This window comes from Platalea leucorodia (genome assembly GCF_965183815.1).
Source record: "Platalea leucorodia genome assembly, chromosome: 1".
In the NCBI taxonomy this organism is placed as follows: domain Eukaryota; kingdom Metazoa; phylum Chordata; class Aves; order Pelecaniformes; family Threskiornithidae; genus Platalea; species Platalea leucorodia.
The window spans coordinates 164853272-164865272 of record NC_138823.1 but is presented as its reverse complement, the minus strand read 5'-3'; the positions used below and the strand labels follow the sequence as shown (position 1 = coordinate 164865272).

The following is a 12001-nucleotide window of genomic DNA, read 5'->3' as shown; positions in this document are numbered from 1 at the left end:
CATAACTGGGAGAAATTTAAAGAAATTTAAATATCATGTTTGATGATGTTGGATATTAGGAAACGGATCCTGATTTTGATTGGCTCCAATGCACTTGGACAAAAGCCTTAAGCTTACTCTGCAGCCTTAAGCTGCAGCCTTAAGCTTACTCTGCAGACTGGAGTGCAGAGCACAGAAGCCGCTTCCTAACTGGAGTGGATTTGCAGTCTCAAAGGTCCCATCACTTCTAGAGAGACCCAGGACCAAGAGGCTGATCTGTCCGAACCTTGAAGGAGACTCCTTCACCTCAAGGTCAAACTGTGGACAGAGCAATCTAGGGACATGCAGTCTAGGATAAGGCAGCTACTTCTCCGGCAGCCATCCCACAACATGTGACTGACACCTATTCAATACTCCTTTTTCCTCTGGGCAGAAAGGGGCTGAAGAGCCTGTTACAAGCTTGTTCAACAAAAAATACTGTTTAGAATAATTAAGAGGCATTATTGCAATAAGAGCCAAGAGTTCCAGAGTTACTCTCTGCTTCTGGCATCTCCTTTAAATGTGTGGTGATTCAAGGACAATTACACTAGCACTTTTATTAGCTTAAATGGATAATAACTGCTCTGCTCCCTTGTGTCTACCTCTCTCTTAAATAGTGACAGATCATTTATTTGCTTTGGAAGGTGTTTGAAGTCACCCTTGTATTCCTGTCTGAGTTTTGATGAGACCATGAGAAATTTCTCTTGAAGAACAACTTTTATTTTCTCTTTCCATGTCAGAAAATTCCACTGTACACGGAATTACATCCATATGCACCTGTTTGTCTCCTTTATCCTGAGAGCAATTGCTGTTTTCACCAAAGATGCAGTTTTGTTTGCAGATGAAACTATGGACCACTGCCTAATGTCAACGGTACTAAACTTCCCCCTCTCTTATCCTTGGTTTAACATTTAATTCTTGGCCTGAAGAGAACATGGAGATTTCTTAATCCCATTTCTCTTTAGTTTGCTAGAATTGAAATATTAAAACAAACAATACTACAGAAACCCAAAGACCAAGTGCTATGGCTACATTCAGCCTTGATATACAAGGTACAGGTCTGTTGACTCTAATGAAGCTGTAACAATTTCTATCAGCGAAGAATTTCATCTATAAGAGAGGGCCAATGTTTCCCTTTCAAAAAACTCAAGTCAAGTCAATTGAAATGATGGAATCCCAAAACTACTGAAATTTTGTAATAATTTCTTCATGCTTGTGTGGTAACATTGAATTTTGCCTATACTTGTAAAGACACCAGACACAATGGAGAGTAGACCTAATAGTTTTTATTTCCTCTGCATTTCCAGGTTGCTTGTAAGGCTGCTGTGGCGTTCTTCCAGTTCAGTATTTTAGCCAATTTCTTCTGGCTTCTTATAGAAGGGATATACCTGCAAACACTGCTTTTGCTGACCTTTGTTTCAGACAAGCAGTATGTATGGTGGTTCATATTTACTGGCTGGGGTTAGTACTCTTTTCCTCTTTGTGTTATTTAGTATTTCCATTTACTTTCAGATCTAGACAAAATATTTGTTCTGAGATAAAAGATGCCTATCAGAGGTGCCACCTTTCTGATGAAAGTTGCCCATTCATCCAGTATTACTACATCAAAACCATACCATTATTCTGTCTTTCTTCTTATCTTGTTAGATATTTAACCATTCAAAACTTTGAAGGAGAGACTAGGATGGATTACTAGAAGCACTATATTATACCTACTTGAAAGACTACAGCATTCGTCTTTATGATTGGAATTAGTTTCATGCAACTACAGTAATTTAAAAGTTAGCCATCTAATCTAATCTAAACTATCTCTCCAGGTTTCTTCTGTAGTCAGTAGAGTGAGATATGCATATTGTGGTGGTGATTAATCCAGTCCTCAAGTAGATGAGTAATGTGGCTGGATAACATCCTAGAAACATGTTGCCTTCCTCCACTGACTAAAGAAGTTTGGGTGACTAACTTTAAGTGGACATTTTGCTTTTAGTAAGTAGAATTAGACAGAGTAATCTTATATCATGTTGAGTTCAGGCCTAGGAATCAAAAAATACTTTTTTTTTTTTTCAGAAACCTTCTGGCTTTAGGGAATCATTTGAGTTTATACAGCAATTAAAATTATCTCTAATTTTTAGAATATGTGCATGTAATACACAAAATTTCTTTCACTGCAGAGAATTGTTTATTGTGAATCTCAGATATTCTTGTACCTCATCTTGGCTAGTTTAAAATCAAGGAACCCAAATTGAGTGGTTACATGACATATTTGGCTTAAGAGTGAAATTCAAATTCTCCTGAAGTAAATAGTAATTTATCCTTCATTTTCAGATTCTCAGACTTTTTTAATGTAATTAAATTTTAAAAAATCTGAATTTTATAGTGAGGATGTTAATTTGGAGCTATTCCAATTATGATATCCTGAAACTAGATGCTTAGACCTTGATCAGTCACAGTTCACTTGAGATAACCAAGAAAACACCTCAATTAACAATATAGTAATCCTCACCTCCTATAGTCAATGGAAAGTGAGAGACATCTCAGGGGCAACTCAGGTCTTAGGTGGTATGGATGTAAATATTACTCTTGATTAATTAAAAAGGCAACTTGGACTGAATATGGTCCTGGTTTAAAGGCCTTGAACAAAGGTCTAAATTTAGGAAGGACAACTTCTGGGCCTTTCCTACAAAACTCAAATGATACTTAGAAAGATATTACCTACATTTCTATAGATTTATCAGTGAAAATGTCACCTGCTTCAAATTACAGTCCCTTTTGTGGCAGCTTTGAAAGTCACTTAGTCTTTGGAAATTCAATTCCACAGAATGAGAGCAAAACCAATTGCTAGTTTATAGATCTGCTTAAAAAAAAAAGAAAAAGAAAAAAAAAGAAATAACTATTCAGTCATAAATGCAGAAGGATAAGCAGTGACAAAGCGAGGCTGGAAATCACCAGTTCTTGGATTTAGCTAAATTTTCATGAAATGCTCATCAGTTGGTGGGTCTAGCGTGATTAGTAGAGGCTCCTTAGGACAAAAATGTGAACCCTTCCAGCTAGCATACAAAGAATTGTATGCTGTCCACAATTCAAAAGATAAAAGAGCTTTAGCTAAATAAGTGATTCCTACAGCTTCACAAGGGCTCGTAATTCATATCCAAACCTTCAAATAATTTTTAGCTGTTATTTTTTAAAAGATAGTTTCACAGCATCCCCTATTCTCCTTTGTTTTTATTTCATTCTTCTGCTGTTTTTTTCTTTTTTTTTTCTCTTCTTTTTTTTCTTCTTTTTTCCTTCCCTGAACAGTAAGTTAAGTTCTTTCATAAAAAGTTATTTAAAATTGTCTGGCTCATTGTTTGACCTTTAATGTACATCCAATCTGCTGCACTGTGAGCCTTCTTGGAATAAAGTTTCCATAGGACACGGTATTCAGAATAATTTTATTGTGTGTTCCATGTTGATTTGTCCAGGAGCTCCCTCTGCTGTGATGTTTGCTTGGGTCCTCACAAGAATCCATCGACAAAATACTGGGTAAGTCAGAGCTTGGATAAGGACGAAAAGGATATCCTATTTTGTATTGTATTTTAATTTGTTGGTGGGGAAAAAATAGAAATAAAAACCAACAAAGCAAAGAAAAATTGTTCCAAAGTTGTTCCTCTTATCTTTAAACTTCATACGCAAATAAGTGAGAAAATAATTTTAAGTCTTCTGATTTTGATGTGCGTATATGGAATAATAAAACTTGGAAATATCATAGTAAGTATTGGAACTTCATTTAGTTTCCCAATGCCCAGTCCTTGAAATAATTATATTTTAAGAAAATCACTGCTTCTGTATGAAATCAGCCATAAATTACTAACTCTAATCTCTTCAAATAAGTATCTCCTAAACAAACAGATTATGTCCTGATACATAGTTTCTTCTTTCATTTCCATTCAGTTCTTTGATTCTTTTTATTTTTTATTATTTTTATCTTTTAATATGAGAGCCAGGTATAAAGCAGATGATTGTTTACTAAAAGCTGCCCTGATCAGTTGGAAAAGATATTATTTTACACCTACCAGCTCAGGACTCAGATTAAAGATGTAGAAGCAGTAAGTTCTATGGTCCACCGCATTTAGCACATCCTATTTTCCTTTCCTTATACTACTGCAGTACATCTGCAGAAGAAGTTCTTTGCTGTAATGTTTCATAAGTGGAAGTGGTCTACCTTTCCACATCATGTGTTTCCTTTTTGTAGCCAGGAGAGGTGCGAGGAAGATTTCATTTTTCCTACTTTCCCACTGCTCCTCTTCCAAAAAATCGTTGGGTTTATCTGTTGGATCTGTAGCAGAATCTGGCACAAGATACTCCAGTTAAAGGGAGAGTTCAGAAAACGGTGGAGAGCAGGAACAAGAGCTCTGACAAGTTCTCACAGGCTTAAAGAGGGGGCTGAAAAGTGTCTGAACTTCAGATGCACTTCCAGCAAAATTCCTACCCACTCAGTTTACTTCTCTGATGTATTTTAGATGTTCACTTTAACATGAGATTAATTGTGTCCTGCTGTATTGATCTTTGACTGCAAAGGAAGCGTAGTTGAATAGATGAAGACATCTACAAGGTCAGATAAATCTCCATTCATTTGGCTGCTCTTCTAATGCTAGATATTTAAACAAGCTACAGTGTCAGAACCACCCATCTTTTACCTAATTGCCTAGTAAACGGGAAACCCAAGTTCTTCAGACACGGCTGGTCTGAACTCACATTGCTCACACTGCAAAGGTATACCTTGCACTCCGACATGCTGGGATAATCCACCATCTGTAAACTTTATTGTTATGCAGCCAAATATCCTGTGTCACAAAACTGGAAGGGAAAATACAGGAAAAGGGAGCATGATATAGCCTAACATGTACGGCACTTGACTGGAGGGAGTTAAGCTGGACTGTTATTGATGTTAAATACAGGAAAGCCTCAAAACAAGGACCAAAAGCCCATTCTGCTTCCCTTCGGGATACCTTTACTAGGGCTCTAGATTTTTCTTGCGTATTTTCTCATGACCCCAAAGTCATTACATTCACGGATGCACAGTAGTTTAGTCTCTGATCTGTACGCTGTAAACCAGTCACTTTTTCAACAGAAAAGCAAGAAAGAAGCCTGAAAATACAAATGTGCATTTTTTGACTTTACTTTGGTTCTTCAACCCTTGCCTCTTACTGAATGAACTTCCTTTAGATTGGGCTGCACAGAAACTTTTAGAGAGGTATCAGGATATGAGTACGGGTAGGGGCCTTTAAACAGTGATTTAAAACTTAGTGCCCATCACTTTCCTGTTCTGTGACAGAAATACTTTCATGTGTTTTGAAAACTCACATGGGATAAATAATATGACTGGTTTTGTTTGCTGTTTCAGATGTTGGGATGATGATGAAAATGGAGTGGTGCTATGGATCATCAAAGGCCCCATTCTGCTAACCGTATTAGTATGCTTTTTTTTTTTGTTTTGAGTATCTTTGAAATGTGAAAGCTAAGTTAGTGTCTCCTTTCAGTAAGCTGAGAGAAAAGCAATGGCACATGCTATGGTATTGAATTTCAGATTGTTGGAAATTATTGTATAGCACATGGTTTTGTTGCTGGTTTTGCTGGTTTTGTTGTCATCATATCCCGCTCCCCCCCCCCCCCCCCCCCGACACCCTAAATCACAACCTAAAGGGTAAATCCTGTATTTTCTAAAGTTATGCTAGGACATAATGGAATCAGCTTGACACCTCCCTTCCACATACGATAGTCATGTCCGTGTCTCTGTGAGTCATTTCTGAAGAAAGGCAATCCATACGGGCAAGACTCTTAGATAATATGAACCTGGTTTAATACAAGAAATACATATAGATCATTTTATCTAGTATATTTTTAAAATCAGTTCTTAAGATGTAAACTTAAGACAAAAAATCTCCCCTAAACACACATTCATTCCATCTAAATTTAGGGATGAAACAGTATGCCATTTAGGACTGCGCCTGTTATAATCCCTGTCATAAGCAATGAAGGGAACAAGGGGGACTATTTAGACCTTGTAAGATCTGCTAGGTTCTGACAGTGAATACTAGGACTTAGTATCAGACATAAAATGATATTGAGATATGTAGGTCTATATTCATTCAACATAACTTTCAGCATATCTTTATGTATAACTATATATCAGTGGAAAAAATAATACTATTTCTAATGCTATTGATTTGATCTGTGAGCAGATCTTCACTGGTTTGTACCAGTGTAATTCCTATAACTGGGAATTTTCAGTTAATTTGTATCAACTGAAGATATGTCTTGATTTGTAGTAAGTTTACAGATTTTGTCTTGTCTTTTCAGATTAACTTTATTATATTTATTAATGTGATCAGAATCCTAGTCCATAAATTGAAATCTCAAGAGGGAGGAGGGAGCCATTCAAGCCACTTCGTGTAAGTATTTCTGGGTCTCTTGATATTGACCTGTTCTAGCTGCTCTAAGAGATGTTTTATGGGCAGGAGCACAAAATGTTCTACTCCTTACTAATAGAAAGAGAAATCCCCAGAAGAAATAACAATGTAAACTTTCCTTTTCATCCCAAATATCACATCTCGCTTTTTCTTCATGGGGAGGAGGGTGGGGTGGATGTGTTGGGCACAATGAGAAAAGTAAAATATAAAATATTACAACTCCGACAGGACCCAGCTTGAAAGTGTAAACACTAAATGTCGGGTAATGAGTCCGTCTTCCTTCCAGTCTTTTCCACACAAATGGCCACATAAAGATGCAGATAATTTCCTTCAAATTCTTAGCAGTAACATGATGCTGATGTTCTGGTAACTGAACCTAGTTCTTCTTGTTTACGATCCCCTTCACGATCAATGGAGATCTCATCAATGCAGTCAGAGGACTCTAGTGAGATATTTGACTCATTCTAAGATATATAGGTATGGCTGTTGTTAGTTATGGCACAGGACTTAGCATAAACCTGTGCCCTTCTGGAGTGAGCTGAAGGCCAAGCAGAATATCCTAGGACATCACCTAGAGTGATGGGCTATTACACCACTGTTTAAGCAACTGAATCAAGTCCTATGGACAGTGATGATTAGATATCCATTGTCAGTTTTGGAAGTTGAGATGCTTATATGGGGGATACCGATATGTGATTGAGACTAGTTTCAGGAGAATAGATCACAGTACTTAAGTTTGGTGCCCTTGTTTTTGCATGTATAGCAGGGAGAAGAACCCTTAAAGGTCAATCCAGAAAACTTGCATACTGATTTGTTCATCTTTGTTCACCAGGTGTTGACGGTGGGAGCGGCAGAAAGTAATCTTTCTGTAACTTCATTGGATGTAGTTGCCTCCATTCTGGAACTGTCCTCTGTATTAAAATTTGTTCCAACATATAATTTCTATCACTAATTCCATATTTCTAACAGTGCATTGTTCTTTAATTCTTGGTTTGCCAGGAGACTTGCTAAATCCACGTTACTCTTGATCCCCCTCTTTGGAGTACACTACATTGTATTCGCATTTTTCCCAGAAAGCACTGGTCTGGAAGCTCGCCTTTATATTGAGCTGGGCTTGGGTTCTTTTCAGGTAAGCTGGACAAAATATTTATCAGTGCTAAGAGGTTTGGGCTGAAACACCACAGTCTCAGGAGTTTTACATTTTAGGTTTGTTATTAGAGCAGGTGTTAATAATGTGTCTGAATTCAACACACATTCCATCTTACTCCTTCACAAGCTCTTTCAGTAGTTTGTTCCCTTATCTAATTATTTGAAATCTCACACTAGTTTTGAGTTCTGACTCAGACTTCATATTAATAATCACAATAAAAAAATACTTCTATATTGAATAACGATGACTGAGTACCATGAAGACCAGTCTATGGATTAAGGTGAACTGATTGAAAGTAATTCCACATATAATAAAGGTGACAATAAGAGGATTGAAAAAATAAGGACAATGTATAACAACCTCTTCTGCCTTTACCCTTTAGCAGTAATGAATCCAACATGTAAATACTTCTTCATTTCTTTTATTTTGCTATACCACTGTTCAGAACAATATCATGGATCTGAGAGGGCCAGGGCCTGGATATGCTGCACTTTGTAATAAATAGCTGAGGTCTTTTTCCTTCTCTTTTGCCCCATACACCTACATGTTGAAAATGATCCCTCTTCTTTGCTTACCTCTGAACCATGGCTGGACACTGTTTGCAAAAATACTTGATGGCCCAAGACAAAGCTGTGTCATGGACAATGTTGACGTTTTAACAACATGTAGGAACAAAGGTCAGTGTTCAGGGCTGTGCCTTGTTCAATTTACTAATACAGATGTGGTCTAGCATCGTCCAGTGTTTGCACAGTCTGTGGAATGGCTTGGGTCCCAGCTGCCTAACACTCCCCCAGACAATGCTTGACTGTAGTTCTGGGTGAATATGAACCCAAGACCTTTCCCAATAGGTTGTTCGAACACAGTCATAGTCTTCTGAATGAATTAAGGTAGTTGAACAGTAAATATAAAAAACAAGGGCAGGTCCTCACCCAGTTTATTCACTACTGTACATATAGACTAGAACAAGACAGAGGTCCCTACTACCTTATCTGAGGAAGAACTTTTTTGCAGGATACAGTAAACAGTAAGTTAGTCCTTAGTGTCTCCATACAAGGAGGATAACATACATAGTGTGTTGCCAGTCCACTGAGGAATTTAATCCTATTATGAAAACCCAATAAATAGTGCCACATCACCTAAATTCCAGTGTAACAATGGAAAACAGGTATTTTTGTTGTCTTACTCAAATTTTGAATGAAACCTGATGTCTCTCTCTGATTCTATGCTTTAAATCCTAACAGTTGTCTTTTTTCTCCCTACCCTTCCTGTCCTAGGGTTTTGTTGTTGCTCTTCTATATTGCTTCTCAAATGCAGAGGTGAGTAGCAAGTACATAAGATTACCAAAACCTTTTAAACTCATGGGCCTCTCTTGTTTTTCTTTTTTTTTTTTTGTTTTCCTATTTCCAGAACAGATCTGTGCTTTGATCTGCTCCTGAAAGCATGAAATACCCATATCTTTTTCCCCTGGTACCTTTGTTGACTTTATTTGTATTCATACAGTTCTGACAGAAGGACACAAAATAAGCTTTGAAGCAATGACCCTTTACAAATGGTTGGCAACTTTCCTGTCAGGGGAATTTTTTTCTGCTTTGTGTCTGATAGGTATCATGATGTCTCAATGGAAAGCTCGTAACCCTCCTTACTTTCTTTAGGTTTATTTTCTCCTACTGAGTTTCTTACCTTTCCCTTTCCCTTTCCTTTTCCTTTTCCCTTTCCTATTCCCTTCTCCAGGGCAGCCTGTGTGTTTTCAGTAGTTTTGTTCAAGCACTTTCTTTCCTGTTTTTTGTAATGTCATTAGAATTTGGATAATTCCCTGTAGTACATTTTGGAGAGCCTGTCATTTTAAAACTAACACCTTCCCACAGAACGGAGGAGAGTTATCTGGATTTCCTTGTGTAAACACTGTATGGATTGCCAGAATTTGCTTGCACTTTCCCCAAAAGCCATGAAACAAAGGCCATGAGAAAATGTAAAAACACATCTCATTCTCACAAAAGTGTGTAGGTTAGATGAGAAGAATGACCCACTAACAGTACCTCAGTCTCCCCACCAGCTTACACTGAACACTTTCATAGAGGTGGCTAAATAGAAGTAAAATTAATCCTACCCAAGGATGAATGATGCTTAAAATACATTTTCTACTTAGGAAAACAATTTATAAAGGACATTCTAGTGCTGTTCTGAGAGAGTGCTTTCAGGACTAACTGTAAATACAGAATGCTCTACTTCCCACCTGCCTTCTGTCTGCATAGACTCCTTGCCAACAGCCTTTCAATAGCTTGCATATTGCATCTCACCACACACAAATCTACTTGTTGTTAAACAAGGATCAGGCAGAGGGTGACGTCTGGCCCTAAGGTTAAGTGGGATGGGTTGGCTTGTGTCCATGCTGCTTACGGATAACTGCTTCTGGAGCAGATTGGTCATTCGTTACAGCTTGGCAGTGGATTCTTCCTGCATCTGTTATGGTTCCCTGCAGTCATAAAAACTAGTATTTTCTTTCTGTGCGTTCCTTCAGTTTTAAGTATCTGCAGCAATGTGAGAGACTGTGCTGCTGCCAAGCAGGGTGGTATCTGTATGGGATGAAACTGGTATTGTATGTCCTGATTTTTGGAATAAGGTACACAAGAGTGTTGAAGGACCTTGAGCTTGCTGGGATAGTACTGGAGTACTGGCTTGGTGGAGGAAGCCTGCTTTTATTTACTAGAGTCTTGAAAGCCCCAGAAGGCCTGTTCTGTCCATACTTGAAGTTGCACACAGGGGCTGGCAGGTCTGTATGATAACAGAGACAAAAAATGCAGAATAGAGGCCACCTCGATGATAAATATTGCCAGTGAATTTCAGGGAGCCCTGATATACTTCTGCATGTCCCACCCTCCTTTCTGTACGTCGCTACAGAACCTGTACCTAGTAGAGGATTAGGCAACAGAATTACTAGGTGAATTCCTAAGTTCAAAGTACTTAAATAACATTTGTCCATACATACATCCCCTGTAAGAATTAATGGTTTCACTTAGTTTATTTCTGCCTTTAATTTGGAGTGGTTTTGTGCTAATGGTACTACAACTATAACACTCATACATTTTCAATACTAATGACAGCCACAGAGTATGGCAGCTATGTGGTTAAAAGCGTTTGACATATCTTCTTAGTTTAGGATGGCATTTCTAAATTACTTTGTAGACATTCAGGAGAGCCACCCCCCTTGCAGGAGAAGGAGGAGATGAAGCTGAACGTGAACAGAGGTAACAGGGCACAGCAAGCAATTAATCCACAGGAGCAGACTGCTGATGTGAACGGTGGCAAGGACTGGGTGTTTCCTGCACCTACTTGCTCTCCCTCTGCTACAGCTTTGAGTGTGAGCTGCTTTATGTAGGGCAACAGAATCTGCTTTCCCACTGTCCCCTCACCCTGGTCCCAGTAGTGTCAATAGTCCACCAGGCTGTGGACCTCCAGGGTTGTTCAACCTACCTGTTAGCTGTGTGTCAGATGGTAAAAAAATCAGTTTTGCCTATGCTTTTGAGGATCCCTGAGACCTCTCTCAAATGTAATATGTATTCAAGTTGATTCAGTCAGTAAGGGATCTTTAAGAGGGATTTTAAGCTGGATAAACTGAAAGCCTGGAGAATGACCCTTGTTGTACATAGCAGGTCACAGCAAGGAGGCACAGAAGATTCAGTATGAGGAAAAATAGAAATTATACAAAAAGGCAAAAATATTTATGAAGCAGACCCACAACAATAAAAAAGAAACAGCAGTCAAAAACTTCCCTGTCATCCTCTGAATTTCGGAAATTAAGTCTTGTTTATTTTTAAAAAGTGAATAGGGACATAGTTTAAGTTCTAAAACTGTGTTAAGGCTTAATCCTGATTGATCTGGGTGCCTTTGTGCATCTGGGCTAAGTAGTCAGACATTTTGGCATATTTTACCTTCAATGCCCACTAAGTCTTAATTTTCTGATTCTTTCTTTGTTTTCAAATTCCTTTTCTATAGGTTCAAAGTGAACTGAAGAAACAACTGTGCAAGTGGCAGTATCAAGAATACCTGAACTTCACACACAAACATGGGACTTTGTCCAGCGAAAACAGTCCAGTCAACTATGTCACTCAGTTATCACTGCTTGAAAAAATCAGTCCAAAAAGGAAAATATCTGTGTACCAGAATGGTGTAACTTCTGTCTGAGCTTTTCTAGCAGGATGAGTTGCTGTGACATTGTAACATACTACCTAAGAGATGGCCAGCTTGGATTCTTTATGGCTTTCCATAGTGTCAAGAGCCTTCTGCAAATTTCATGTCCTGAATGTGAGCTGCTTTTCTCACCTGGTACAGATCAGTCCCGTAACCCTGGTTCTCTCTCTCCTTAAGCATATAAAATCCACTTGTTTTG

The 12001-nt window shown here is 38.2% G+C and overlaps 1 protein-coding gene across 1 annotated transcript in view; it reads left to right on the top strand.

Annotated features, from left to right (window-relative positions):
• Positions 1-11796, top strand: part of LOC309598715 (vasoactive intestinal polypeptide receptor 1-like) — a gene marked incomplete at both ends in the record, with an annotated part of 29421 nt that extends 17625 nt beyond the window's left edge. The window contains 8 exons of the mRNA XM_082329535.1: positions 759-891; positions 1326-1479; positions 3477-3537; positions 5399-5468; positions 6355-6446; positions 7464-7593; positions 8889-8930; positions 11608-11796. Coding sequence (XP_082185661.1) covers positions 759-891; positions 1326-1479; positions 3477-3537; positions 5399-5468; positions 6355-6446; positions 7464-7593; positions 8889-8930; positions 11608-11796 — 871 coding nt within the window. The remainder of the gene's footprint in view (positions 1-758; positions 892-1325; positions 1480-3476; positions 3538-5398; positions 5469-6354; positions 6447-7463; positions 7594-8888; positions 8931-11607) is intronic.
• Positions 11797-12001: the final 205 nt, after the last annotated feature.